General features: G+C 46.8%; 1 protein-coding gene across 6 annotated transcripts in view; it reads left to right on the forward strand.

The window, feature by feature from the left end:
* Positions 1-26,408, forward strand: part of ABTB3 (ankyrin repeat and BTB domain containing 3) — a 349,042-nt gene that overhangs the window by 281,660 nt on the left and 40,974 nt on the right. For 3 of the 6 annotated variants that reach the window (XM_002752947.5, XM_035257467.3, XM_078337191.1), the window contains 7 exons: positions 16,395-16,560; positions 18,919-19,008; positions 21,230-21,331; positions 23,258-23,351; positions 23,470-23,605; positions 24,328-24,548; positions 26,138-26,316. In XM_002752947.5, coding sequence (XP_002752993.2) covers positions 16,395-16,560; positions 18,919-19,008; positions 21,230-21,331; positions 23,258-23,351; positions 23,470-23,605; positions 24,328-24,548; positions 26,138-26,316 — 988 coding nt within the window. The remainder of the gene's footprint in view (positions 1-16,394; positions 16,561-18,918; positions 19,009-21,229; positions 21,332-23,257; positions 23,352-23,469; positions 23,606-24,327; positions 24,549-26,137; positions 26,317-26,408) is intronic. The other 3 variants (XM_035257465.3, XM_017976347.4, XM_035257466.3) reach the window with 3 other exon arrangements.

A 26,408-nucleotide genomic window follows, 5' to 3' on the forward strand; every position in this document is an offset into this window, starting at 1 on the left:
GCAGGGAGGAAGACTTAGAATCACTGACTTTACCTTATCTAAGTCAGGTTTAATGAGATGGTTCTTTTCTGTACTTCAGTAGCAGCATTAAACAGCAAGTGGGCATGATTTTTGGACAAAGATTTCTCTTAGGAACTTTTGTAAGCGTTACATGTTCCATTTGCTGAGATAATATAATTGTTTTTCTTTCTTAGAAAGGTGCACAGAGATCTTGGTGTGACTTATCTCAGCACAAAGCATTCTCAATATGTTCATCTTTTTTGCTACCCAAAAGAAAAGAAAAACACTCATCAACCGGGAGACTGGAAGCCTATGAAAGGGAGTTTGACTCGGGCTTTCTTGGGAAAGTGTGTTGAGGAGGGGGGCTAGTGTCCAAGTCAGGCATGGAGTCCTATGATTTGCCATTTCACGTCTGATTTCTGAAGTCACCATTTTATTGTCATGCTTAGAAAATCCCATAATGGGAACTGCTTGATATATGAAAGATGATGCAAAAAAATTGTATTACCCTACACCAGGGTTTTTCCACCTCAGCACTATGACATTGGGGCTGGATAATTCTTTGTTGCTGGGGGTTGTTGTGGGGTCACTCTGTGTACTGTGGGATGTTTAACATCACCCTCACCTCTACCTACTAGATACCAGCAGCACCTTTTGTGTGTGACAACCCGAAATGTCTCCAAATGTCCCCTGGGTGACAAAAATCACCCCTGGTTGAGAATGACTGACCTATACAAACCTAAATGTGTTCACAGAAAGACTTGCTGAATGACTTTGGAAAAAAAGATGGATTTTATTCCTAAACATGGTTGTGACTCAGATAAATTAGTCAGTCCTTCTGGCGCTTCTAGTTTCCTGATTATAGGAAGTTAAGGCATTGGGCTGTGCAGTCTCTTCCCGCACTGACATTCTGGGACCCTGCAAGTCAGAAGTTTTGTATGGGATCTGTTTCTAGAATGTGCTTTGAAGGAAAGCAAGCCACAGGGGCACAGATTTGATGTGAGGAGCACCCCATGCATACGGGCAAGAAAGCAGTAGAGAAATGTGTGTTCAGAGTGAGAAGCTGGACTTGTTGGCTGCAATGGGGGGAAAAGAAATACATGAGAGGTGGGGAACTTCCCAGAGGAGCATGGCAAGAGAGCCTGGTACCCGAAGCCTATGATGAGGAAATATATGTGTGTGTGTGTGTGTGTGTGTGTGTGTGTTTATTTATTTATTTATTTATTTATATGAGACAAAGTCTCACTGTGTCACCCAGGCTGGAGTGCAGTGGTGCGATCTCTGCTCACTACAACCTCCGCATCCCAGGTTCAAATGATCTTCTTCTGCCTCAGCTTCCTGAGTAGCTGGGATTACAGGAATGTGCCACCGTGCCTGGCTAATTTTTGTGTTTTTAGTAGAGACAAGGTTTCACCATGTTGGTCAGGCTGATCTCAAACTCCTGACCTCATGATCTACCCCTCGGCCTCCCAAAGTGCTGGGATTATAGGCATGAGCCACAGCACCGGCTGGGAATATATCTTTCTTTGGCACCCTACTCAGTGTCTGGCATCTAGTAGTTAGCTGCCCAGACAGCAGCATTGAAAGAGAATTTAACAGAATGTGGAAGGCCTTTGATAGTACAGAGGGGCAGTGGAATAGGGCAGGAAGAACAGGCTCCAGCAATAGCCTGCCTGGTTTCAGATCTCAGTTCTACTACTGACTAGTTGTGTGACCTTCGGCAAGTTTCTTAGCCTCTCTGTGCTGTCATTTTGTCTTCCGAAAAAAGAAGATGAATTTTGTAGGATTGAAGGATTAAATGAGATCATATATGTGAATGAGTATATATATGCATGTATATTTATATACGTATGTTATGTATACATTCACATATAGGTATAGGTAATATTTATGTAAGTATGTGTGTGTATATATATATATATATATATACACCACATATATTCACTTATATGTTTATAAATATTATGTGTATATGAAATTAGAATAGTTCCTGGCACATAATAAATGCTGTACATTTGCTATAATTATTATTATTTGTGAATCAATAAAATATTAGATATGGAAGCACTGAAGAATGCCTAGCACACTGTTTGACATTTAATAGTTGACAAGAATTAATTAATGAAGATTTCTTAAAGTATTTGTTTCTTAACATTCATCTGTAATACCAGAACATATCACATTGCACCCTATTCCAGTCAAGGATCCAATTGCAAATGCCACCAGGGCCAGGCAGGAAACACACCAGTGGACCCAGCTGGGTGTGGGGCAACAGGGAGAATGGAGCCAGTGTATGCCCCACATAAAAGTTTTCAAATTTGGCCAGGTGCAGTGGCTCACGTCTGTAATCTTAGCACTTTGGGAGGCTGAGGTGGGCGGATCAGTTGAGGTCAGGAGTTCAAAACCAGCCTGGCCAACATGGTGGAACCCCATTTCTACTAAAAATACAAAAATTAGCCACACGTGTTGGTGGACACCTGTAATCCCAGCTGCTCGAGAGACTAAGGCAGGAGAATCGTTTGAACTCAGGAGGCAGAGGTTGCAGTGAGCTGAGATTGCGCCACTGCACTCCAGTCTGGGCAACAGAGCAAGACTCCATCTCAAAAACAAAACAAACAAACAAACAAATGGTCTTTGAACACTTGGCTCATAGCATGAGTCTTAGGATTGCATTGGCCACAAGCCCTAGAGATTTCCCCTCTGCACCCAGGCCAAGAGCCTCTCCCTCCTTCCCTCCCTACTCTCCTTAACCCTCTACCCACGCCCTTCCTTAAGTTGTCTTCCAGTCAGACCTCCTTGCCTTACAATAAGAACAGAACATAGCTTTCCTTTTGGCTCCTTGAGAATCACTGGCTTGCTTTTAAATAAAAGCATAAACCAGCAAATCTTGGTCTTGTCCCATCTCAGGCTGACTTTATTCAGGTGCCCTGAGAATCTAGGGCTGGACACAGCAGACACCTGTGACCCTGGTGCATCCCTTAGAGTCCTACCAGGCAGCCCGAAGTGTAACCACGGACAAACTCAATGGCACATGGTTGTGCTTTTTTTATGCCCTGTGGGCCATAAATACACCACCAGATTCTTGTAAATGAAACCCCTACTCTCCTAGATATTCTGTGTCTACAGATTCTAACATTCTTACCTCGAGCTCCAGAAATTAGGAAACTGGAGAAAGTAGCCAGATCTGACCGTGTAAATTCCAGGAAAGACATGTTTCCATTCTGACCTATTATGAGAGTAGCCATAATGGGCATTGTCTTAGTCCATTTTCTGTTGCTATACAGAATACCACAGAGTGGGTATTTATAAAGAAAAGAGCTTTAGTCGGCTCAAAGGTCTAGAGTCTGGAAAGTCCAAGAGCATGGCACCAGCATCTGCTGAGAGTCATCCCATGGCAGAAGGGCAAGTGAGCATGCAGGAGAGAGACAGAATGGCAGCTGAACTTATCCTCTTATCAGGAGCTCATCTCTGCAGTAACGAGCCCACTCCCATGACAGTAGCATTAATCCATTCTTGAGGGCAGAGCTCTCATCACAATCACCTTCCAAAGGTCCTACCTCACAGCACTATTACAGTGGCAGTTACATTTCAATTCGTTTTGGTGGGGACGTTCAAACCATGGCAGGCAGGCATTTTCTGAGTTAATGTAATAGATAGATGGCCAGCTGCCATAACAGAGCGCTTCCAGAGTACAGTGGCTTAACTAAGAGAGATGGTATTTCTCTCTCGTGTAATATATCAGCCATTGCAGGCTGGTGGGATGACTTCTCCACAAGACCTTTTGAGGACCCAAGTTCTTTTCATCTTGTTGCTGTGCAATTCCTTGAAAGCAGGGGCTAGCAAACTATGGCCCCTGGCTCAGCCCTCTGTTTTTTAAATAAAGTTTTATTGGAACACAGCCATACCTATTTGTTTACTGTTTTCAAGCTCTAACAGCAGAATTGAGTAATTACAACAAAGACCGTATGGCCTACAAGCCTAAATTATTGGCTGTGTTGCCTTTTAAAAAGAAATCTGCCCTAGAGCATTAGGCTCACCTGCATGGTCAGAGCTAGGACACTGGCAAGCCTGCTTATCAGCTGGGGAAAGGGACAAAGGGAAAGTCAGAGCTAGGAGCTTCCTTTTAAGCAAATGACATCATGTCATGCTGGTAAATGTTTAACAATCATCTGTCCCAGGAGGGTGGTGAGGGCTGTGGTTTGCAGTGTTTGCCAGTTTCTATGGTATAAATACCCCCAGTGTGGCTGATTTTGAGTTAGCAATGAGATGTCACTGAACACAGGATGGGGAAGATGGACACAGTTGACTTTCACAAGCCAGCAAGATCTGGCTTCAGCTCACCACTGGACACAAATGTTACCCATGCCACTTCTGCTCATGTCTTGTTGGTGAGAACTTAATCATATAGCTGTAGCAGCCACACAGTCTGGAAAATGTATTCCCTAGCTATATGGAAAAACTCAGTGACACAGGTGGTTCTATATTACTATGAGGAAGAAGTGGAGAACAATGCTGGGGACGGTTAAAACTCATTGCCACACATTTCTTTCCAAGGTGATCTTCTTGGTCACAAGAATAAATGTTTTCATGAAATAAGAGCAAAAAGAGAGAAGCTAATATGTTGGGATAGAGTAAGGGAGAAAAGCTATTACACAGTAAAGAATGATTCGTGAGTACCAGCAGACATGTGATAAACTCAGGGAATGTCCATGCTGGGAGATAGCCGAGAGCTTGACTAACTTGACAGCCCTATTTTACAGACAAGGAAACTAAAGCTTTTAGAAGAAATGTGATTTTTCCAAAGTCACACAGCTAATGGGTGACATAGCCAGGATAGAACCACATTCATCTGGGCCCTTATCCTGTCTCTGCTCCTGCATTACCAGTTGCATTCAGAATGGTTCTCTAGGGCCTGGGTGTTCATTCCACCTTCCTGGCAGAGTCTGGACATGGCCTCAGAATGCCCATTACCACCATCTTCCAGTCAACCACAGCAGTGAACCAGAGTTCAAGCTGAACCCTGTCTGCCATGCTTGGTTTAGGTGTAGTTCAAGCTGAACCCTGTCTGCCATGCTTGGTTTAGGTGTATTTCAAGCTGAACCCTGTCTGCCATGCTTGGTTTAGGTGTAGTTCAAGCTGAACCCTGTCTGCCATGCTTGGTTTAGGTGTAGTTCAAGCTGAACCCTGCCTGCCATGCTTGGTTTAGGTGTAGTTCAAGCTGAACCCTGTCTGCCATGCTTGGTTTAGGTGTAGTTTCAAGCTGAACGCTGTCTGCCATGCTTGGTTTAGGTGTAGTTCAAGCTGAACCCTGTCTGCCATGCTTGGTTTAGGTGTAGTTCAAGCTGAACCCTGCCTGCCATGCTTGGTTTAGGTGTAGTTCAAGCTGAACCCTGCCTGCCATGCTTGGTTTAGGTGTAGTTCAAGCTGAACCCTGCCTGCCATGCTTGGTTTAGGTGTAGTTCAAGCTGAACCCTGTCTGCCATGCTTGGTTTAGGTGTAGTTCAAGCTGAACCCTGCCTGCCATGCTTGGTTTAGGTGTAGTTCAAGCTGAACCCTGCCTGCCATGCTTGGTTTAGGTGTAGTTCAAGCTGAACCCTGTCTGCCATGCTTGGTTTAGGTGTAGTTTCAAGACCATCATGGGATTCCCAAGAGCTCCTGAACAGGTGTTGGGGTGTTGACTGCCAGGAATGTTTCCCCCGCATTTCAAATGGCTGCCCAGGTCCACATCCTCTAGATATTTCTACTGTACATGAATATTACACATCCCACTCTTCTCAATGCATGTCCAGAAACAGTACCCCAGCCTGACAAAAACAGATTCATGGGCACGATCTTACTTCATCCCCACCAAAATCTCAACACATATGTACTGTTCTCCCCATTTAATAGATGAGAGCATGGAAGCACAGCCACAATGGGATAGTTTGCTCAGGGTAACCCAGCAAGGCCATGTGCTGTGTCACATGCACTTCAACTCCACTTGTTCCCCTGCCACCCTTCAGTGACTTCCTGAGTATCCAGACAAGTGAGATCAGCATCATTGTCTACTGGATACCATCCATCTCTGTTATGCCCACAGAGAAATATGAAAGTCTGGTGACTTGGTCCTTAATTACTATTTTGAGTTAGTGTTGTACTCTCATTTTTCTCCCACGTACCTTCATTTTCTGTTATGTAGTTACCTGAGTAGCCAAACAGCTCACTTCCTTTTCCACAACGGCCTTGTGAGGCTGGGGCCCCCCTCCAACTCATTTGCTATATATCACAGCACCTAATCCAGTGCCTGGCCAGTTCTGGAGGTCAGTAAATATGCATGTGTGCATTACTATGTGCCAGTGAAAAATAATAATAAAAGCTAAAAGAAAGTCTGTATGAATGAATGATGGTACTTCCCTTAGACTCTGAGGTTCTCCAGAGCAGAAATCACATACATCCTATTGGGCTCTCTGAATCAATCCCCAGTGTGTGGCACAGAGTGGGGGTTCGGTAATGTTGAATTCTGTGGATTGGCCCGGGATGGAGTATGGGCTCTGACCTACAAACGCAGGTCCTACTTGAGCCTGGACTTCGGAATGAGACAGGTCTGGGTTGAAATTGAAGTCTAAGGAGCTGAGTGACTTTAGGGCCATATAGGTAACTCCTCTGAGTCTCTATTTCCTCATCTGTAAAATGGGGACATGAAAACTTACCTTTTGGGGTTCCTAAGGGTTTCAGCAAGATGCAAGTGTGGGCTCAGGAGTTAGGATGCCTGGGTTGAATGCCAGCTCCATCACCTACAAACTATATGACCTTGAGTGAATGATACGCAACCTCGATGCCGCAATTTTTCTTGTGTAAAATGAGCATAACAGTCCATAGTTTATGGGGTTATTTTGAAGATTTAAGTGAGCTATTATATGTGAAATGCTTAACAAATGAAAAGATGTCTATAAATGCCAGTCGTCATTATTATATTAACTATAGTGCGTTAGGAAAGCTGTTTGTAAGTGTTTGGTTATTATTATTATCTTTGCTCTCTTCCAAGACAACTTATCTAACTTCTGGACAGAGCCATAGTGTAACCCAAACCACAGATCCCAAGGCCCGAGCAGCAGAGCGTGGCTGCATCCTCTCATATTCCTGCACCCTGCAATGTGGGGCTTCGGAAAGCTTTCATGTGAGCAAGGAAAAGTGACTTTTCCTCTCACGCAGCTCTGCAGGCAGATGGCTGCTGCCTCGGAGAGGTGACTTGGAAGTTGCTCTGTTACAGATTGCCAACCTGCTGGTGAGATCCAGATGAATGAGAACAGAAACACAGGGACAGGGAAGTGAGAAGTCACTGGAGCCACAGCAGAGCTCTCACGAGGCCCCTCAAGTGACAGGCCACAGGGAGGGCTGGGCTCAGAGCGGCCGGGCACCAGAACAATTGGAAAAGGCCTTGGCAGCAAGGACAGACCTGCCCTGGGATTGGAGGATTGTGTGGCTGAAGGATGGTGGAGGGGGGTGTCCAGATGGCCTGATTAAATCCCTGGAGAGAGGACCTGCAATTATAAAATCATAGCCATGAATTACGCATTCCATGTCAGGCAATTATTATCATCACACACCATGCTAAGTGATTCAAAAGTATCTCTCTTAAACCTCATTGCAGATGTAGACAGTGAGGACTATTTTCATCGCCATTTGGTAGCGGGGGAAACTGAGGCTTAGAGAGTTTTGTTTTGCCTGCCCCAAGATCCCTTAGCAAGTAAGTACTAGAATGTGAATTTTGATCTTAAACACCAGTCTCTCCTGCCTCCATGAGGGCAAAGGCTTTGGTGTCAGACACTCAGACCTTAGCCTCAGTTTCCTTGCTGGTAGAATGTGAATAATAACAATGGTCTCCTCCCAAGAGAGGATCAATTCAAGTGGTGAAAATTGGCTGTTTGGCAAGCACGTCACTAAGAACTGGGCCATGCAGAGCGATCAGCAGGATGGACTATGGAGCCAGACTGCTGGGTTCAAATCCTGACTCCTACTCAGCCGTGTGACAATGAGCAAGTTGATTAACCTCTCTGTGCCCAATTTTCCTTATCTTTGAAATAGATTTAAAATAATAATGTCTTCATCACAGTGTTATTATGAGGATTAAACAAATTGATCTTTGTAAAAAGCTTATAATATGCCTGGTACATAGTAAGCGCCGTGTGAGTATTTGTTAAGTAAATAAAGCATGCTAAGTAAGATTAGTGTTCCTGTTTTACATATGAGAAAACAAAATGAAATTAAAGCTGTGCCAGGTTGCCTGGTGAGTGAGGGCACAGCCAAGGGATGAACCTGGGCAGTCTGGCTTCTGAGCGCAGATCCTCGGGGCTGGGCTTAACAGATTTACACCAAAGTAAAACTCCCAGGGAACCTGGGACCTGTCAGTTACCTCTAGCAACAGTGAAGTCAGGATTGGTCCTTGGAATCGGAGAGCAAAAGGAGGGTCACGAGCCTGGTGGGGTAGGCCAACAGCACTCTAAGGAGCTCTGAACTATTCCAGAAACATCTAGCACTGACTCCTTCCCCACCCTCTGCTATCACTTGCAAAACCATGCTGGACGGGGATGGCAGCCTTCCCAGGGGCCAGGGTTTCCCCGCTGGGTAGTCTACTGTGACTCTGGCGGTATTTGTTAGATATGATATCTAATTTGAGACCTTAAAAAACACCTGGACTGTAGTCTCTGTGTCTCTGTATTTGCTTCTTCCAAATACAGTATATTCTTTCTAAAGTCTGCACTATGCTTTATGCTGTATTTAATGATTATGATAGGAGATCTCTGACACTTAATGAGGGCTGTGTGCTGAGCACTATACTCTGCTAAGTGTTATACACAAATTATCTCATTTAATTCATATCCAAAATCCTATGAAGAAGGTATTACTAAGTTCACTGTACAGATGAGAAAACTGAACAACAAAGTGTTTAAGTAACCCAAGATCACACAACTGCCAAGTAGCAGATTTGGGATTTGAGATAGCAGGGTTTGTGCCCATAATTTCTATGCTAGCTTTAAAACATAATAAATGCATACCGATGTCCAGGGCCTCACCAGCTTGCATTTGGCACTCAGACAGCATTCAGGGGTCAGCAGAATGCATAACTCCCCACCTCGGAACTGCCTCCTTCCCAAGGGAGAGAAAGCAGTGCCATCACTTGCTGTCCTCAGGCCTCTTGGAAAACATCCTTCTGAAGTCATGTCCCTGAAGTGGTGATATTGAGCCTATCTCTCGGGGCTGAGGCACTTGAGAAATCAGAGAAATTGACCACCTTGGTAAGCTGTCCTCTCACTTAAATTCATCAGGTTTTTTACTGCATCATTGAAAGCCACTCGAAGGGAAAACCATAAAGCTCGTTGCCTTCTAGTGATGCCCCAGGTGACCAGCTGAATAAGTAAGTCAGGCACTCAGGAGGGCACACTTATTTCTCCAGGCCGCGGAGGGGCATGCTGGTTTACGGTGGTAGAGATCCTTCAGGGCCTTTCTGGAAAGACTGTATGGGGCTCTCAGTCATATTTACGGGAATGCTGCAGGAACGTTTTTTCTCGCAGAGTGAAACATTTCTGACAAATCAAGTTGAACAGAAAGGCAAAGTTGCCAGAGATCTTTATGGAAAATGTTTCTTACCTGCTCTAGTTTACTTGCCTGACTTAGCTGGTAAAATTCAGTATTACCAGAACCATTGTTTATTATTTATTTTGGATGACCAAGGGGTTACTGATAAACAAACGCCTCCTGGGGGGCTGCTCCCAAGAATGAAGACCACACAATGGGAAAGGACAGTCTCTTCAGTAAAAGATTTTGGGGAAACTGGATATCTACATACAGAAGAATGAAATTAGACCCTTTTGTCATCCATGTACACAAATCAGCTCAAAATGTAAGACCTGAAACTATAAAATCGCTAGAAAGCACAAGTGGAAATCTCCGTAACATTGGCCTGGGCAATGGTTTTTTTTGGTGATGACTCCAAAAGCACAGGCAACAGAAGCAAACATCGACAAATGGGAGTGCATCAAATTAACAAGCTTCTGCACAGCAAAGGAAACAGTCAACAGGGTGAAGAGACAACTTATGGAATGGGAGAAAATACTTGCAAACCATACATCGGATACAAGGTTAATATCCAAAGTATATCAGGAACTCAACTCAAGAGCAAGGAAATGATCTGATTAAAAAAAATGAGTGAAGGCCAGGTGCGGCGACTCATGCCTGTAATCCTAACACTTTGGGAGGCTAAGGCGGGCAGATCGCTTGAGCTCAAAAGTTCGAGATCAGCCTGGCCAACATAGAGAAACCCCGTCTCTACTAAACATGCAAAAATGAGCTGGGCATGGTGGTACATGCCTATAATCCCAGCTGCTCAGGTGGCTGAGGCAGAAGACTCGTTTAAACCCGGAAGGCGGAGGCTGCAGTGAGCTAAGATCACGCCACTGCATTCCAGCCTGGGCAACAGAGAGAAAAAAACGTAATGAGCGAAGGTCCTAAACATGTCATTTCTCAAAAGAAGACATATAAATGGCCAAGAGGTATATGAAAAAATGCTCAACATCACTAATCATCAGGGAATCCAAATTAAAACTACATTGAGATATTGCTTCACACCTGTTAGAATGGCTGTTATCAAAAAGATGAAATATAAAAGTGTTGGCAAGGATGTCAAGAAGAGGAAGCCTGTACACTGCTGGTGGGAATGTAAATTACTACAGTCATTATAGAAAACAGTATGGAAGTTCCTAAAAAAAATTAAAAATAGAACTACTATAAGATCCAGCAATCCCATCACTGGCTATATAGCCAATGGAAATGAAATCAGTGTATCAAAGAGATCTCCTCACTCCTGTGTTGATTGCAGCACTATTCACAATGCCAAAATATGGAATCAACCCACCTATCAACAGAGGAATGGATAAAGAAAACGTGGGATATGTATACAATGGAATTACTATTCAGCCTTAAAAAAAAAAAAAAAAAAGGAAATCCTGTCATTTCGACAAAGTCGATAAACCTGGAGGACATTATGTTAAGTGAAACAAGCCAGGCACAGAAAGACGAACACCACATGATCTCACTGTAAACAAACGATAACGATGTGAGGTCATGCTAACGGCAATTAGCTTGATTTAACCATACCACAGTGTATTCATGTGCTGCACCATAAATACATACCATGCTTAATGGCTAAAGTGTAATTAATCTTTCTAAAAGAATATGGTGGATGATGCATGTCTCACCTATGCATTGGTACAGTATGTGTGAGGCGCAGTCACTGATGGGTATACAATAGATGATAAGGTAGAGGTAGAGGTGGTCCTGCTCCTTGGAGGCTGACATGCTATTGGAAAAAAAAACAAATATTTTTTAAGTTAACAAAATAGTCACAAACCGTGAAAAATGCTAACAAGGAGACAAACGAAATTGGCCTGGAGAGCCCTGGCTTGGATGGACGTGTCAGAGATGTCCTGCAGAGAGCCAGAGGAAGGACCTTCTGGGGGAGGAAATAGCAGGAGCTGAGTCCTTGAGGCAGGAAAGCCCCTGCCTGTTGAAGGGACAGAAGAAAGAGGAGAGTCGCTGGTGCAGAGTGAAGGAGGAAGGGAAGCTGGGAAGCGGGTGGGGCCTAGAGCCTGTAGAGCCCAGCAGACTCTGCCTGGAGAGCTGGATTTATCCTCAGTACCCTGGAAGGCAGTGGAAGATTTTAAGCAGGGGCATAACATGATTCTATTTATGTGTTAAGCTCACTCTGACCTTGTGTAAGAGACTGGTTTGCATGGGGAGGATGAAAGCAGGAAGACCAGCCAGGAGGCTGTGGCAGTAACTGGGTATCTCAGAGATGGATGCTGGTCTTTGGAGACCCAGATAGGGCAGCAGAGGTGGAGAGAAGTGGATGGATTTGGGATTTCATTGGCGAAACCAACAGCTGATGGAATGGATATGGGCATGAAAGAAGATTCTGGCCTTAGTACCTGGGTGGACAATGGTGCCATTTACTGAGATGGGATGACTGAGGGACAAGTTTGGAGGGAGGGGATAGGTGCATTAATAAAAACTTCCCAGCACCTTGGGAGGCCGAGGCGGGTGGATCATAAGGTCAAGAGATCGAGACCATCCTGGTCAACATGGTGAAACCCTGTCTCTACTAAAAAAAAAAAATACAAAAAATTAGCTGGGCATGGTGGCGCGTGCCTGTAATCCCAGCTACTCAGGAGGCTGAGGCAGGAGAATTGCCTGAACCCAGGAGGCGGAGGTTGCGGTGAGCCGAGATCGTGCCATTGCCCTCCAGCCTGGGTAACAAGAGCGAAAACTCCGTCTCAAAAAAAAAACCAAACTTCCATTTGGGACCTGCTTAATTTGAGGTTCTGAGAGCCATCCAGAGCTGAGTTCAAGTAGGCAGCCTTATGTGTGGACTTACAGGTGTGGTGGAGGGAGAGGGCCAGGGCCCACTGAAGGGGACAGGATGGGAGGTCGGGTCAAAACCTGACTCACCACTTACCAGATCTGTGATTTGGACAGTTCCCTTAAAGCTTCCTCATCTGTGGAGTGGGGCTTTCAGCAGCCCCTACATCAGGACCTGTTGTGATGGTTGTGAGTTCATACATGGAAAGAGCTTACATTTCAATAGTGAGAATTCAATAAATGTCAGCTTCCTGTAATAACAATTATCATCATCATCTTAGCTATGGTAATTTTCTTGCCATTTGTCTCTTTCTAATTAAAATCAAGTACCTCGATAGCTGGTAAACACTTCTCCTGATGTTCTTGGAATTATTCATTTACGAGTCTGTGAGTTCTGTGAACACAGGGTCTGTGCCTCCCACCTTTGCAGCCCCCTAGTGTGGGGCCCGGCACACTGTAGGTGTTCAGTAACATTTATCCAGTCACACTGAATGAAGAATGCATATTTTTCATGCAAAAATGCATATTTGATTGAATCCATCAAGCATGAAGGATATCAGAAGGAACTTAGACAACAAAGAAGAAGCTACAAAGGGTGTCTTTCTGTGACAATAATTTACAGCATCTTTGCAGGCAAGAAGGGAGCTCTTGCTTTCACAAAGCAGCCTCTTCCAGAATTGGATCACAGTCTGTGAAAAGAAAGGTTTTTCTCTATAGTGAGTCAAATCTGATACCTCCCTGGGATTTGTGCACACACAACCCCAGTCTAGGGTCCAGGCTTTTCAGTATGACACACCCAGACCTGTGCTCATCTCTCCAAGAAGCCTCTGTGATGTGTGCTCTGGGACCTTGCCCTCTTAGTCTGGCCTGCTTCCCTCTGTTGTGTTCATTTTGCCTGAAGCTCTTTCCTTATCCATTTTTTAGGGATCATTTGTCCCTTGGATGAAGCCCATAGCTGCAGCCAAGGTCCCCCTTCTCCCCTGGAGACAGATGCTGTATTTACATTTTGGAAGGATTCCTGGTTTCTCCTTGTGTTCTGTCTGGGCCCCTAGTCTCTGCCCTATCTCAGATAAAAGACAGGACACCCAGTTAAATTTCAGTTTCAGATAAACAATGGATAATGTTTTTAATATAAATGTATCCCATGAAACATTTTTCAAGGATTTTTATTTGTTAAATCTGGTAACCCCAGCTATAGGAGAGCCATGTTCTAAGCCCCCACAAGCTAGGCCAAGAAGCTCTGTGGCTCAGCTGCATTCTGGGCCCTAGAGGATCAGGTCTTGGATGCTGATACCACAGACTGAAGCCAGGCCCCAGTCCTCCAGCCAGTCCTCCCCAACTGCCAGGGTGACCCTCTGTCTTCCCCTGGGGAGCCTTCTAACAGCATTGGGGTGTTCTCGACTTTCCCACCTGCCATGAAAAGGTCTTAATCCTGAAGTCCAGATTCTCATCAACTCTGGGCCTCTAAGTACCTTTCATTGTCCCTCCCAGGGCTCTCCTACAAATAGAGGCCTGGCCTGAGGCTTAGTTCCTGAGACAGGTGTGCAGATCAGACCCCATCTCAACACGGGGCTTCCAGTTCAGGTCCTTGGAGTCTGTCTGCGTCCCAGCAGCTCCCCCTGGTGGCCGGAAGCAAACGCTTTGTGTCTAGCATCTAGAGCCAAGCATCTCCTACCCTTTGGTTCCCATTGTGAATAGTCTTCAGACCAAGGCTCCCCTGCCAGTCAGAAATGAGTGATGTGTCAGGAACCCAGGGACAGGCAAGGGGCCCACACGTCGCATCCACTTCCTGGGGCTCTCGTGGGTGTTCACTCCTCAGGTGCTCAGGAGTCTCAGCATCATAAAGCTGAAACAATGGCCCCTCTCATTCCTCACAAACTGTGCCCTTCCTTCCACCACAAAATGGATTCATACAGACCCAGGAATCTCGAACACCTGGCTCCTGCCCTTATTTCCCACCAGCTGAGTCGGCAAGTACAGGGAATGTGAAGAGGTCAGCTGGAGTCAGGACAGCTCTGACTCCAGCTGACACACCTGCCTCTGGGCAAGGGTGGTGCATATCTGAGAAGCAGGCAGGCACACGAGGAGAAGACAGAATCCACGTCTCTGCTCCATGCCAGCAGCCACTGTCTAAACTCAGCCCCTCGTCACTTCGCACTTGGGCCGTGGCTTCCATCCACTCAGCAGGTTTGGTTGGCCCTAGCACGTCTCCCTGCCTCTAGGGTTGGCTCAGGCCCACCCTCCGTCTTCTCTAGGGGTGGTCCACATCCAACCATATCACTTCCCTCATGGCTTTTAAGGATAAAGTTTGAAGCCTTAAGGGTGACGTCACAGGTCCTCTGTGGTCTAGCCCCTGCCTACCTCAGCTTCTGCCTATAAGTCTATGCCCCCAAAATGCTGAAACCTCTATGATTACCTTTACACAGCCTGCATGTCTCAACGCCATACTTTTGCTCATACTGGCCCTGCTCACAGTTTTTCTGCTCTCTCTTCTCCTGTCTTCTGAGTTAAGGCACAAGCCAGGTGCAGTTGCTCATGCTTGTAATTCACGCACTTTAAGAGTCCAAGGCTAGAGGTTTACTTGAGGCCAGGAGTCCGAGAGCAGCCTGGGTAACATGACAAGACAGACCCTGTCTTTACAAAAAATGTTTTAATGAGCTGGGTGTGGTGGCACATCCCTGAAGTCCCCGCTACTGGGGAAGCCAAGGCAGGAAGATCACTTGAGCCCAGGAGTCTGAGGCTGCTGTGAGCTATGTCTGCGCCACTGCATTCCAGCCTGGGTGTCAGAGCAAGACCCTGTCTCAAAAAGAATAAAGCGAAATAAAGATACAGATAGCTCAATGGTCATCTCCCCCAGGGAGGCTTGCTGGGTCCCCAAGTACCTGCCTGGCAGCTTCCTTGTACTCCCACAGCGCATGTGTTCTGTAACCACACGTGCCTCTGACCCCTCAATCCTTGCATTTACCACATTCAATTATAACAACCCGGGCCTGTGTCTTCTCCCTTTCCAGGCAATCGGGCCCCAAGGGCAGGGGTGGTGACATGTTTACTTTTGTGTTTTCAGCATCTAGTGTAGAGTTTATCCCAAACAGGTATTCAATAAATGCTTAGTGATTTGGTTTAATAATTAATTGATTGATCAGTTCATTGTGAGAAGGAAGTAATATCCTTTACAAGCAGAGTTTGTAGCACCTTCTTGATTCCATTGATTCTCCTCCCCACCATTCCCTAACTTCTTTCTCTATGCCCGATGCGCGGGGCTGGCTGGATGACAGCTTCCCTTGCACCTTGCCATTCATACTCCTGTTTGATCTTGCTGGTTCTCTGTCTTGTGACTGTTTTGAACGAAGAGAATCCGCCCATTCTGTGTTCATTCAGCTCCCATTAACACTTCTCCAGCCCTGGGATGGAGAGGCCTGCCAGACAAGTCCCTTGCTCTCAGAAATCCCCAGCCTAGAGCAGGCAGTCAGACAAGTTAGCAGGCAAATAGTTAGGTACTGTGATTGCAGGACAGGGGGATGGTAGACGAACAGCCAGCTCTCCACACAGACCACCCCCCCCCTCGCAAGTTCAAATCCTAGCTCTACTGCTTTCAGACAGACTGGGTAGCATTGGGCAGGTCCCTTATCTGTGTCTGTTTGCCTGTGGGTAAAAGAGGGGCCATAGGATTTACCTCTTGGGTTATGTGAGGATTCAGTGAATTAATTCATGCAAAGAGTTTAGCAATAGTGCCTAGTCCGTAGTACATATTCAGTAAGATTAGTCATTATGATACTTAGCTCAGTATGCTATGGGAGTACACAGGAGACTAGACAGCTTCACAGCAGTGATAAAGGACCAAGGATCAAGAGACATCCAGAGGCGATCATTTTAATTGGAGCCTCAGAACAGGCAATTTATGTGAAAAGCAAATGCAAAGTCCCAGGGTGCTTCCTGCGGCGTTTGACCCCGTACCCCTCTGGGAAGCTGCTGCACCCACATGATGTCTCTCCCTGCCTTAGGGCCGACGACTGCTTTTGTGCATCTCGGAAGCTGGATGCAGTGGCCATCGAAGCCAAGTTTAAGCAGGACCTGGGTTTCCGGATGCTGAACTGTGGACGAACAGACCTGGTGAAGCAGGCGGTGTCTCTGCTGGGGCCGGATGGGATCAACACCATGAGCGAACAGGTACGGGGCCCGAGGGTCTGAACAGGCTCCCTACCTCCTCCACTTGCACCACCCCTGGCAAGACAGACAGCGGGTGAATTCCCACCGCAGACGCTGGGTAGAGGCTCCCCCTGCTGGTGGCTTAGATTGCTTGCTTGCTTGTGTTTTTCTTCAGTTTTTAAAATATCTTATAAAAATATTCTGGTTCATCTTTATAGAAGTAGCACATGATCATTGCAGCTGAAATGGAAAAGAGAGGAAAAATAGGCCCGTTCCAGAAATGAAATAATGCCATCACCATGTAACCATCATTTATCTTTAGTATCTGTCCTTCAAGTCCTTTTTCCAGCGTGGTTAAAATTAGTTCTCCACTTGTCTGTCTGTTCCCGCACAGGACAAGCCCAGACAGATGTCATCAAACTTTAGGGCATGTTTAAGATACACAAAAGTTATTCTGGGGACCCTAGGAGGCACCTCAGAGATAGGCAGTGATCCCCTCTAACTCCTGAAACTGAGGTAGAGAGAGACACGTGGGCCCACCAGTTAGGAGGATGTCTAGTGTGGTGAACCATCATGGACAGAGAAAACAAACAGCAGTTTTAAATGTGAGTCTCACATGGAAAGTCACAAGGGACAGATGGGGCTGCTTCTCACAAGGCACCTCATGCGATGAGTTCTAGAGAGGAAATGACAGGGACTATTTATTTAACTAGAGCTATAATAATTTTATTGAACACCACCAAGGAGCTTATTATACACACACACAAACACAGATATACATGTGTATGTACAGTCTTTTTAAAACCCCAGTGATTTATTATATCTTGCTTTTTCCAATATTTTATATTGAAGTGACTTTGCAATATTGTTAAATATTCTTTTTTTGCGGGGGGTGAGATCTTGTTGCCCAGGCTAGCCTTGAACTCTTAGGCTCAAGAGATCCTCCTGCCTCATCCTCCTGAGGAGCTGGGACTACAGGTGTGCACCACCACACCCGGCTTATTTTTATATTTTCTGTAGAGACAGGGTCTTGCTACACTGCCCAGGCTGGTCTCAAACTCTTGGCCTCAAGAGATCATCCCACCTTGGCCTCCCAAAATGCTGGGATTACAGGCATGAGCCACTGGGCCCAGTGTCTTTTTTTTTTGTTAATCACTTTTAATAGCTACACCAAATGGTTACATTATTTATTCATTGACCACACCTCAATTGTTAGATGTTGTTTCAAACTACTTTTATTAATAATGCTGGGCTAAACATATTTACATGAGTCTTTGTTCAAATCTGTGATTATTTCATTAGGGAAATTTTTTAAATGCAAAGAGTGACTCAAATGCACCAGCTTTTCTTAAGGTTCTCAATCTTAAATTACTTTCCCAGGACTTGTGTCTCCTTTTACCCACCCTCCAGTTGTGTGTATTCACTATTACTTTTCTGCTCATCTTGGCCTGTCTTTCTTCTTTATTCAGGAGAGCTGTTTACATGTTAGGCAAATAACCCTTTGTGATAATGTGACTAATATGTCTCAATTCATTGTTTACCTTTTGATTTTGCTTATAATGTTTTCAATTCTGTGTTGAAATGCTATAATGATTTTCATTTGTGATTTCTTCTATTTGTTTTTTGCCTAGAAAGGGATCCACAGACCAGTTAGGTATCTTTTATGGTTTTAATTTTTCCTATATATCTCTAATCAGACTAGAAATGATTTTGGTGTCTGGTGTAAAAGTCTTTAATTTGGATATTTTCCCAAATAACTGCCTTCATGACGCTATTTATTGAAAATGCATCCTTTCCTTCTGGTTAGTTGTGATGCTTGATTTATAGAAGCGAGAGTCAGTGGTGAACCTGGTATTCCTGAGGCCATTCCTCATTCGCTTGCCTTTTGCTTGCAAATGACCATGTCAAACCAGATGTCAGTGACGAGCAATGCCATGTGCTCAGAGGCATTCAATTTTTCTCAGCGCTGACCAGCAGCTTTTATAGAGCAAAGATGACACTTGTTATATTTGTGAAAGAGAAAATGTCAGAGAAACCAATGAGATAGCTTAAGGCTGATATTGCAGAACCGATCTAGAAAGTTTCTAAGAGCTTTAAGTGTTTAGCAAACACTCTTAGGTCTGTTGCATCCTAAAACAGACAAACAAGGAAAGATAAATGCTGAAAAGGCATGAGGGCTCCCTTGTCGCCTCTATTTTGGTCTCCACATGTGGAGGGTTGTGTGTGATCTTACGAGTCACAGGGCTACACGTTATTTTTGCCATGCTGGGGCACAAGCATGGCCTCCAAAACACAAGTAAGATTTTTCATTTGTTATCATCGACTGACCACAGCCACCTTGTAAATGTTCTCTGTTCTCTGGTTTTCAATTCACCGCAGGGCATGACTCCCCTGATGTACGCCTGCGTCCGTGGGGATGAGGCGATGGTTCAGATGCTGCTGGATGCCGGAGCTGACCTGAATGTGGAGGTGAGGTTGCAGAGGCCTGCAGGGTCCCTCAGCCTGGCAGTCCCCAGGGGAAGGCGAGCAAGAAAGGGGGGCTTTTTCTCCCACGAGCCGCTGCTGAGGGTACACAGTGTGACAAATAGCTCCTTCCTATGTCTTCTTACTTGCTGTGGCCCTGGCGAGACCGCCTGGCAGATTTTGTCCATCCTGATGAACCAGCCCAACCAAACTCCAAGGAGCTGCCTGCATGGATATTATGTTTAAAAACAACCAACCTAGCTGCAAGGAGCACTGGCACTCCTGATTTCCTGAGTTTCTGATTCCCACGGCCGATCCATATCTTCCGGGATGGGGCAGAAAGAGCACTCCTGAACCATCAGCCCTCTCTTTCCTCTAACACACAGCAGAGGAGGCACTGGCCCGATCCCTGAGCTGAAGTTTCCCTCCCCACATCCTCCATACGCCCTCTCCAAACCCTCTTTGGCTCACCTTGTTGGTGGAGTTGACAGATCTTAAAACTAATCTCAAAGCTTCCCTGAGACAATGTGGTCTAAGTGGAAAGCACATCCCCAGAACGCTCCTCTCCCCTCCCCCTTGCAACACTGGCCTTAGAATTTGACAGACTTGGGTTCAAGTTCGATACCACCACTGCCGTGGTGACTTGCTTTTGTGCTTGGGCAAGTGCCTTAACCATGTTTCTCTCCCAGTCTGCAGAATGAGAAAATAATCACACCCATCTCACATAGTTGTCAGAAGGGATATAGAGAGTAGATTTGGAACTCAGTTAATATTGGTCTCTCCACCCATACCCCAAGCTCATTCTAGATGAAATCCCACTTTTTTACCATGTGCTATGCTGTCTAAAGACTGCTCTCCCTGGCAGCCAGATATTGGCAGTCTCAGACATTGGCAGTCTCAGACAGCAAAGAGATTGACAGGCTGAAATCATGACTCAGCAACCCTGGGAAACCTTTTCAGTTCAAAATTAGATGCCCGTGCAGTCTGAGTACGGTGTGTGTGTGTGTGTGTGTGTGTGTGTGGTATGTGTGTGTGTGTTTTTTTTTAAATGTGAGTTTTCTATTTATCTGAGGAAATCAGTCAATAGACATAGTTTTGGATCCAGAATCATTTTGGATCCTATCACTTTGAAATCTGTGGGGATTTTCCCTCCTGCTGTGAGTCCTCAGGAGCCATGCAGACCCCCAAAAGGGCTCCTTAGTGTTGGGTTCTGGGGCATTCACAGGTCCTCTCTAGCCCATTCCATGGATCTCAGCCCAGGCCTTCCTCCAGTGGATGCTTAGTGAACCAAACTGCTCTGAGTGAAGCAGGCATTGAGGTGACGTGACCCCAGGAGTATTCGGTAGAAAAGCTCCGTGTGGGTGCTGACCTTGCAAGCCCCTGGCCTTCAGCTACCCTGTCTCTTCTCTCTTGGCCTGGATTTTGAGGCCCCCATTCTCAAAGACCAATCTCAGATTGTTCATTCGCGATGTGTCCTGCGAAAGCTTCATGCCCATATTTCAGCAGTGCGAGGGGGTCCTTGTCCACCAGGAAGCCAGCAGAAACTGAAATGAGAACAGGGTAGGGCCAGCTGTGATCAGACGGTGAAGTTCTTCATCAGACGAGTGATGGACTTCCCCGGCTTGAAAGCTGAAAGCTGACCGTCCGCCCCTTCTCTGGGGTTTGCCACCACTGAGAATCTCTGTTAAAAGTGTTGATGGCATGGTAGTGGCACCTCATGCTCTCTGACATCCTGTAGCTCCCAGAACCACCACCCTCCGTTAGGCAGAAAGAGGCAGGAGACAGGCCTTCTGGCTTGCTGTAACTGCCATTACAGCTTCTCCAAAGCACCTTAGAGGCGATCAGAATCATCCGTTAATGCTTTTCAGAGGAGAGGGAAAGGAGTCCTTCTTATGCACAAAGGACATAAAGTCACTGAGACATTTTCTGACTGCCTCCATGGGTGAAATCTCCAAAACCTGGACTCCCAGTGTCCTGCCTTTGGGGAATTGCTTTAGTCTCTGTTCGTACAAGCACAGGCAGCACGGATCCATGGCTCTGGTGAGAGGCGTTTGGAGCATCCAGCAGTGGAAAATCCCTGCCCTGTATCGCCAGCTCTGCCCAAGGCATCTTCCAGGATGTCTTTTTGTACATCTCTAGTCTGTGTGCCCAGCCACAGATAGGTCAGATTTGCTAGTCTAAGTATTGTGAAGGTCACATTTTGAAAATAACTTCAATTTGTTTATAGGTTGTCAGTACTCCTCATAAATATCCATCCGTCCACCCCGAGACCCGCCATTGGACGGCTCTGACTTTTGCTGTGTTGCATGGACATATTCCTGTAGTTCAGGTATTAACGTATTTCCCTATCCACATCTGACCTTTGATTTTACCTCTTCATAACACACATCTATACCTCTCCCAGCATGCATATTCTCTACGACATTCATATTGGTTAACTGCAATTTAATACAGCATATTCATATCATGTGAATAAAAATATTTATGTAATGATCTATATGGCCAGCCTTTAACCAATATGAAATGATCTTGTATCCACATGCAGCCTCACACACAGAGTGGCAGACCCACGAAGTTCTTCCTGGTTGCTCTGGGGTGGGGCTTCAGCTGGTTTTGTGGATTTGTTCATTTTGCTTGTCGCAACATGAACGTAAGACTTGGTTGCTATTGATACCTTAGAACCTTCCCTGAGGTGTGACCCCGGTGTTTGTGTAGAATCCATTGGTTTCCAGCCAGTGGGAAGAAGCGTCCAAGACACCAAGGGAGTGTTTCCAAAAGACACTTGCTTGGATCCCACTTCTTGAGAATCAGATCCAGGAGGTCTAGGGCAGGGCTGTGGCCGTGTGTCTTCTGAAACAGCTCCAAGCACAGAGACATGTTCTCACTGGAGGTCCTTTGGGCATATAAATGTGTATCACTTGCATTTTTTTTCTGGCTGTTGCAGAGTTGGTGTTCAGTGAACAGCCATACAGTACATTCTAAATCATAAGCTTGATGTTTACTTCATCAGAAAGGAGAGATCAGCATCCAGGCTCCGGAACGCACTGGCTCCCGTAGTGAGTGCTGAGCTTTGAGCACATAGGAACTCACCTCCTTTTGTGTAGTCCATGCCTCTTGATTCCATGCAGAGCAGGGATAGCTCTGTAATGCTAGAATTTCATGGGACTCCTTTGTTGTTTCCTGGGTCATGAGAATCCTTAGAACAGATCCCAAGTCATGTTTAGGAGGCTGAGAGTGTGACATGTCACACTGAGAGCTGGCTTCTGCCTATAGAACAGCATGCCCAGTTGACTCCTGGAGGAGGAAACTAAGAAAGAAGGAGATAGGATGGTGGTCTGGTGGACACAGGTGTCATTCCTTAACATACAAGGACATTCCCGGCCTTGAAATCAGGAATGGGAACAGTGAGCAGCTAAGCCACACAGAAGTCAGGCCACCTCCCTGCCACAGGGCCGTGAGTCACAGAGTGCCAAGGAGGCAGCTCCCCCATGGCCGTGCCCTCAGGGAGCCCTAGGTAGGCAGCAAAGATAGCAGATTTTCACCCCATTTTCCACCAGCAGTGCTGAGAGCACATTCACTGTGAATGAGATCCAGCATGGACAGAATCCCTGCCTCTTTAAGAAGCCCAGCTATCTCAGGGGATGCACAGAATGACATCATAGGAAGCAAAACTTCTGGAAGCTAACTCTGCCACTTTATTAACTGATCTTGCTGGCCAGAAACCTTAGCATTTGCTAAACTATCCTCAGGGCCATCCAGGTGGATTCTTTTCCTGGTTGGCCCTGGGAGGGGACCCCAAAGTCCTTCAGCACTCTGGAGAGTCTGTGGTTCTACTAGGCTACCCTAGTGCCCTCTGAGGCTTTGTGTAACCAGCCCAGGAAGGGAGTCTTCCAGCCTTCCTGTGCCAGTGCTTCCAGAAATGTTAATGTATGTATACATCCCCTGGAGATCTTGCTAAAATGCAGACTCATTCAGTAGCCCTGGGTGGGGCCTGAGAGTCAGCATTTCCAGCAAGCTCCCAGGTGACGCTGATGCTGTTGTGCATGCAACACACTCCGAGTGCTCTGGGGTTCTAGCAGCAATGAGAGGCTCTCAGCTCATCCTCCGAGGTTCAGTTGCCCTCCAGCCTGTGCACGCGGTCACCGACCCTGAGGGAGGGAAGGAGCGCTGGCATCTCACCGATCCTAGCCATCTTTCCCGACGCCTGCGCAGTGTATATCCTCTCACCGTCTCCATGGCTGCTCTTCTTCCGCAGCTCCTCCTGGATGCTGGGGCCAAGGTGGAAGGCTCGGTGGAGCACGGCGAGGAGAACTACTCCGAAACGCCCCTGCAGCTTGCAGCCGCTGTAGGTAAGAGTTGCCAGTTCTCACCCCGTTCAGGGGGCTCCAGCGTGCCCTGGCCCTTGAAGTGCCTGTGACTTTATTTTTGCTTTATTCTCTTATAAAACCCCCTTCTCTGGGCTTGCAGGAAATTTTGAGCTGGTTAGTTTGCTGTTGGAGCGTGGTGCCGATCCCCTGATAGGAACCATGTACAGGAATGGAATTTCTACAACCCCCCAGGGTGATATGAACTCTTTCAGCCAGGCTGCAGCTCACGGACACAGGTAGGCTAGGATGGCCCAGAGCCAGAGGTCCCGAGTGGTGCTTGTTAAAAATGCAGATTCCCAGGCCTACCCCAGACCCATTGCCTCTCTGGATGTGGGGCCCAGAGGCAGTGTGAGGTAGTCCAGGCCCCAGGCCCCAGGCCCGGCCAGGGGGACCCCACCTGCCAGCTGACAGCCAACTTCATGCAGTGCACATCCACTTAGAATGCCTTATCCTACCCTCTCCCGGCCAGCTTTCAACTCACGGAGAGATGTCACTCTTGGCCGGTTTTGGTCAGAGTGCATCATGTCAGCTGTCATGAAGTAAGAAGAATCCATTTTAAAAACAATAAACCCTCTCATATTTGGTAACTTCCCTTCTACATCTCCTTCGGAATTTCCCCCCATCGGCTTTTATTACACATACCCCTGGTAAAGCACATTCACTGTGGAGGGAGGGTAGCCTGATGGTGAAAAGCGCAGAGTTCCAGAACTTTCGCGATATTTGAGGAAATCACTTAGCTTCAAGTTGCCTCAAGGAAACAAGGCCAACCATGCCCCATCATCTCCTCCATCCCCAAAACGTGGCACCCACTGTCAGGCCTGTGAAACTGCCACCCCTTGATCCTGTCATCATCCCGCCCGAGTTAGTGGCCCCCTGCTTCCCCAGCCCGCCCCTGCCCTGCCCCGGCAAAGCCACTTCCATCTCTGAGTGTCATCCTCTCTGGGTTTATGATTGACAGGAATGTGTTCCGCAAACTGCTCGCCCAGCCAGAGAAGGAGAAGAGTGATATCCTGTCCCTGGAGGAGATTCTGGCCGAGGGGACTGACCTGGCGGAGACAGCCCCGCCCCCCTTGTGCGCCAGCCGCAACAGCAAGGCCAAACTGAGGGCCCTGAGGGAGGCCATGTATCACAGCGCTGAGCATGGCTACGTGGATGTCACAATTGATATCAGGAGTATAGGTCAGTCTGGGCGCCCTCCACCACAGGCACTGTGGTGCCACCAGCTTTAGGTCCACACACATAAGCACACACATGTGCACACACACACAGGCATGCAAAACATGCACATGCACACACACACGTGCATACACACACATCCCAAGGGGGCCCAGGGAGCTTCCCCTTTACTGGTCAGAACACTTCCAGGCCAACATGCCCACACTGTCCCCATAGATAGCAGCATCCTGCCTGCCCCAAAGACCCATTTTCAGACCATCTTTCCATGATTCCCAAACTCTGGACCCTGGGGCAGGAATTCAAATCACCTGGGGAGCTTGTCTGAATACAGATTGCCAGGCCCTACACCCAGAGGCTCTGCTGTCGAGGGTCTGGATGGATAAAGGCTGGAAATCTTTATATTTAACAATCATCCCAGGTGGTTCCCAGTGGTTGAGGAATCACTGCCTTTAGAGCACCCAACTCCACAAAGCAGCACTAGGCAGCCGCTAGGGTGAGGGCACCCCTTTCTCACCACCAGTCCTGCTGAGTTTCAGAGGGCAAAGCCACAAAGAAAGGTTGGCTTGGCTCTTCCTTGGGTGAGCTAGCCCAGAGCCATCTCCTCCACGTGTCTGGGGAACAAGGGTAGCCTAGCCTTCACCAGTCTAGTGGCTTTAGCCCTGGCGTGGAAGCAGCCAGAGCTAGCCATGGGTCCTTAGACACAGGGTGTGGCAGATTAAGGCAGGCTGAGGGCTGAGGACAGGCCTTAATGCTGTTCGGGAAATGGCCTCTCTCCAGGGAAGGTGGGGAGGGGTTAGTACAGGAATGTTTGTGACATTGCCCTAAGGGCCTATTTTGCATGATTATGAAGCTCAAGATTCCGAATGGGTTACTTGTTATAAACAGTAATCAGAGGCGTCCTCCTCCGTTTGTGCCTCTGCTTGAGAGGGGAGAGGCAAATTCCAGCAATCAGCTGTTGACAAGACCCCTGTTAGAGGAGGAAGACCTGAAGTACCTGCAGGTGGAAATGTTATTCTGCAGAGGAGCAGAAGGAACATCCTCCCGTGTCTTCTTTGGGTGTAAATATCTGTCTTAGAGCTGTACATGGTGAAGTCCACCAATGGGTTTCAGCAGCTCTGAGCTGCCACCTGGGCATGGATGCCTTCTAGATGCTTGGGCACATCCACTCTTTAATCCTGGGCAAGACTCTTTTCCCCCCTGAGCTTCTCTCTCCCTAGTAAGTCAAGGGAATGGAGCCTCTCTACTCAGAATCCAGAAGTGTGGAATATGCATAAGTATCGTGCATAATAATTCCAGTATGCTATATGTTGTGAAATGCAGCCCCTCATAATATGAGTAACATGCAGAGATGGACACCCAGAGTTAAGGAAATTGAATTATGACCTTTAATTTCAACTTTTGCAGGTCTTTGGGGAAAAGCCTACACTGGTTCTATTCACTGAGAGTCAATCCCTTGGTCTCATCATTTCGTAGTGTCCTGGGGAAAAGCCAACTTCCAAATAAAAACTCGCCTACTCCTCTGGTTGTTTTCTGCCTTTCCCCTCTCTCTCCCCTTCCCCTGCCACCTTCCCTGGCTCCTCTCCCTGCTCTAGGCGTCCCGTGGACTCTGCACACGTGGCTGGAGTCTTTGCGGATTGCCTTCCAGCAGCACCGCAGGCCTCTCATCCAGTGCTTGTTAAAGGAGTTTAAGACCATTCAGGAGGAGGAATACACGGAGGAGCTCGTCACCCAAGGCCTGCCCCTGATGTTTGAGATCTTGAAAGCCAGCAAGGTATGTGGGGGTTGAGGCTGTCGGGGTCATCAGCAGAGAACGAAGCCTGTGGTCTCTTAGCCTGGTGTTCCCGTTTGAGTGGGATCACTACG

This window comes from Callithrix jacchus, chromosome 9 (assembly GCF_049354715.1).
Source record: "Callithrix jacchus isolate 240 chromosome 9, calJac240_pri, whole genome shotgun sequence".
Lineage (NCBI taxonomy): Eukaryota > Metazoa > Chordata > Mammalia > Primates > Cebidae > Callithrix > Callithrix jacchus.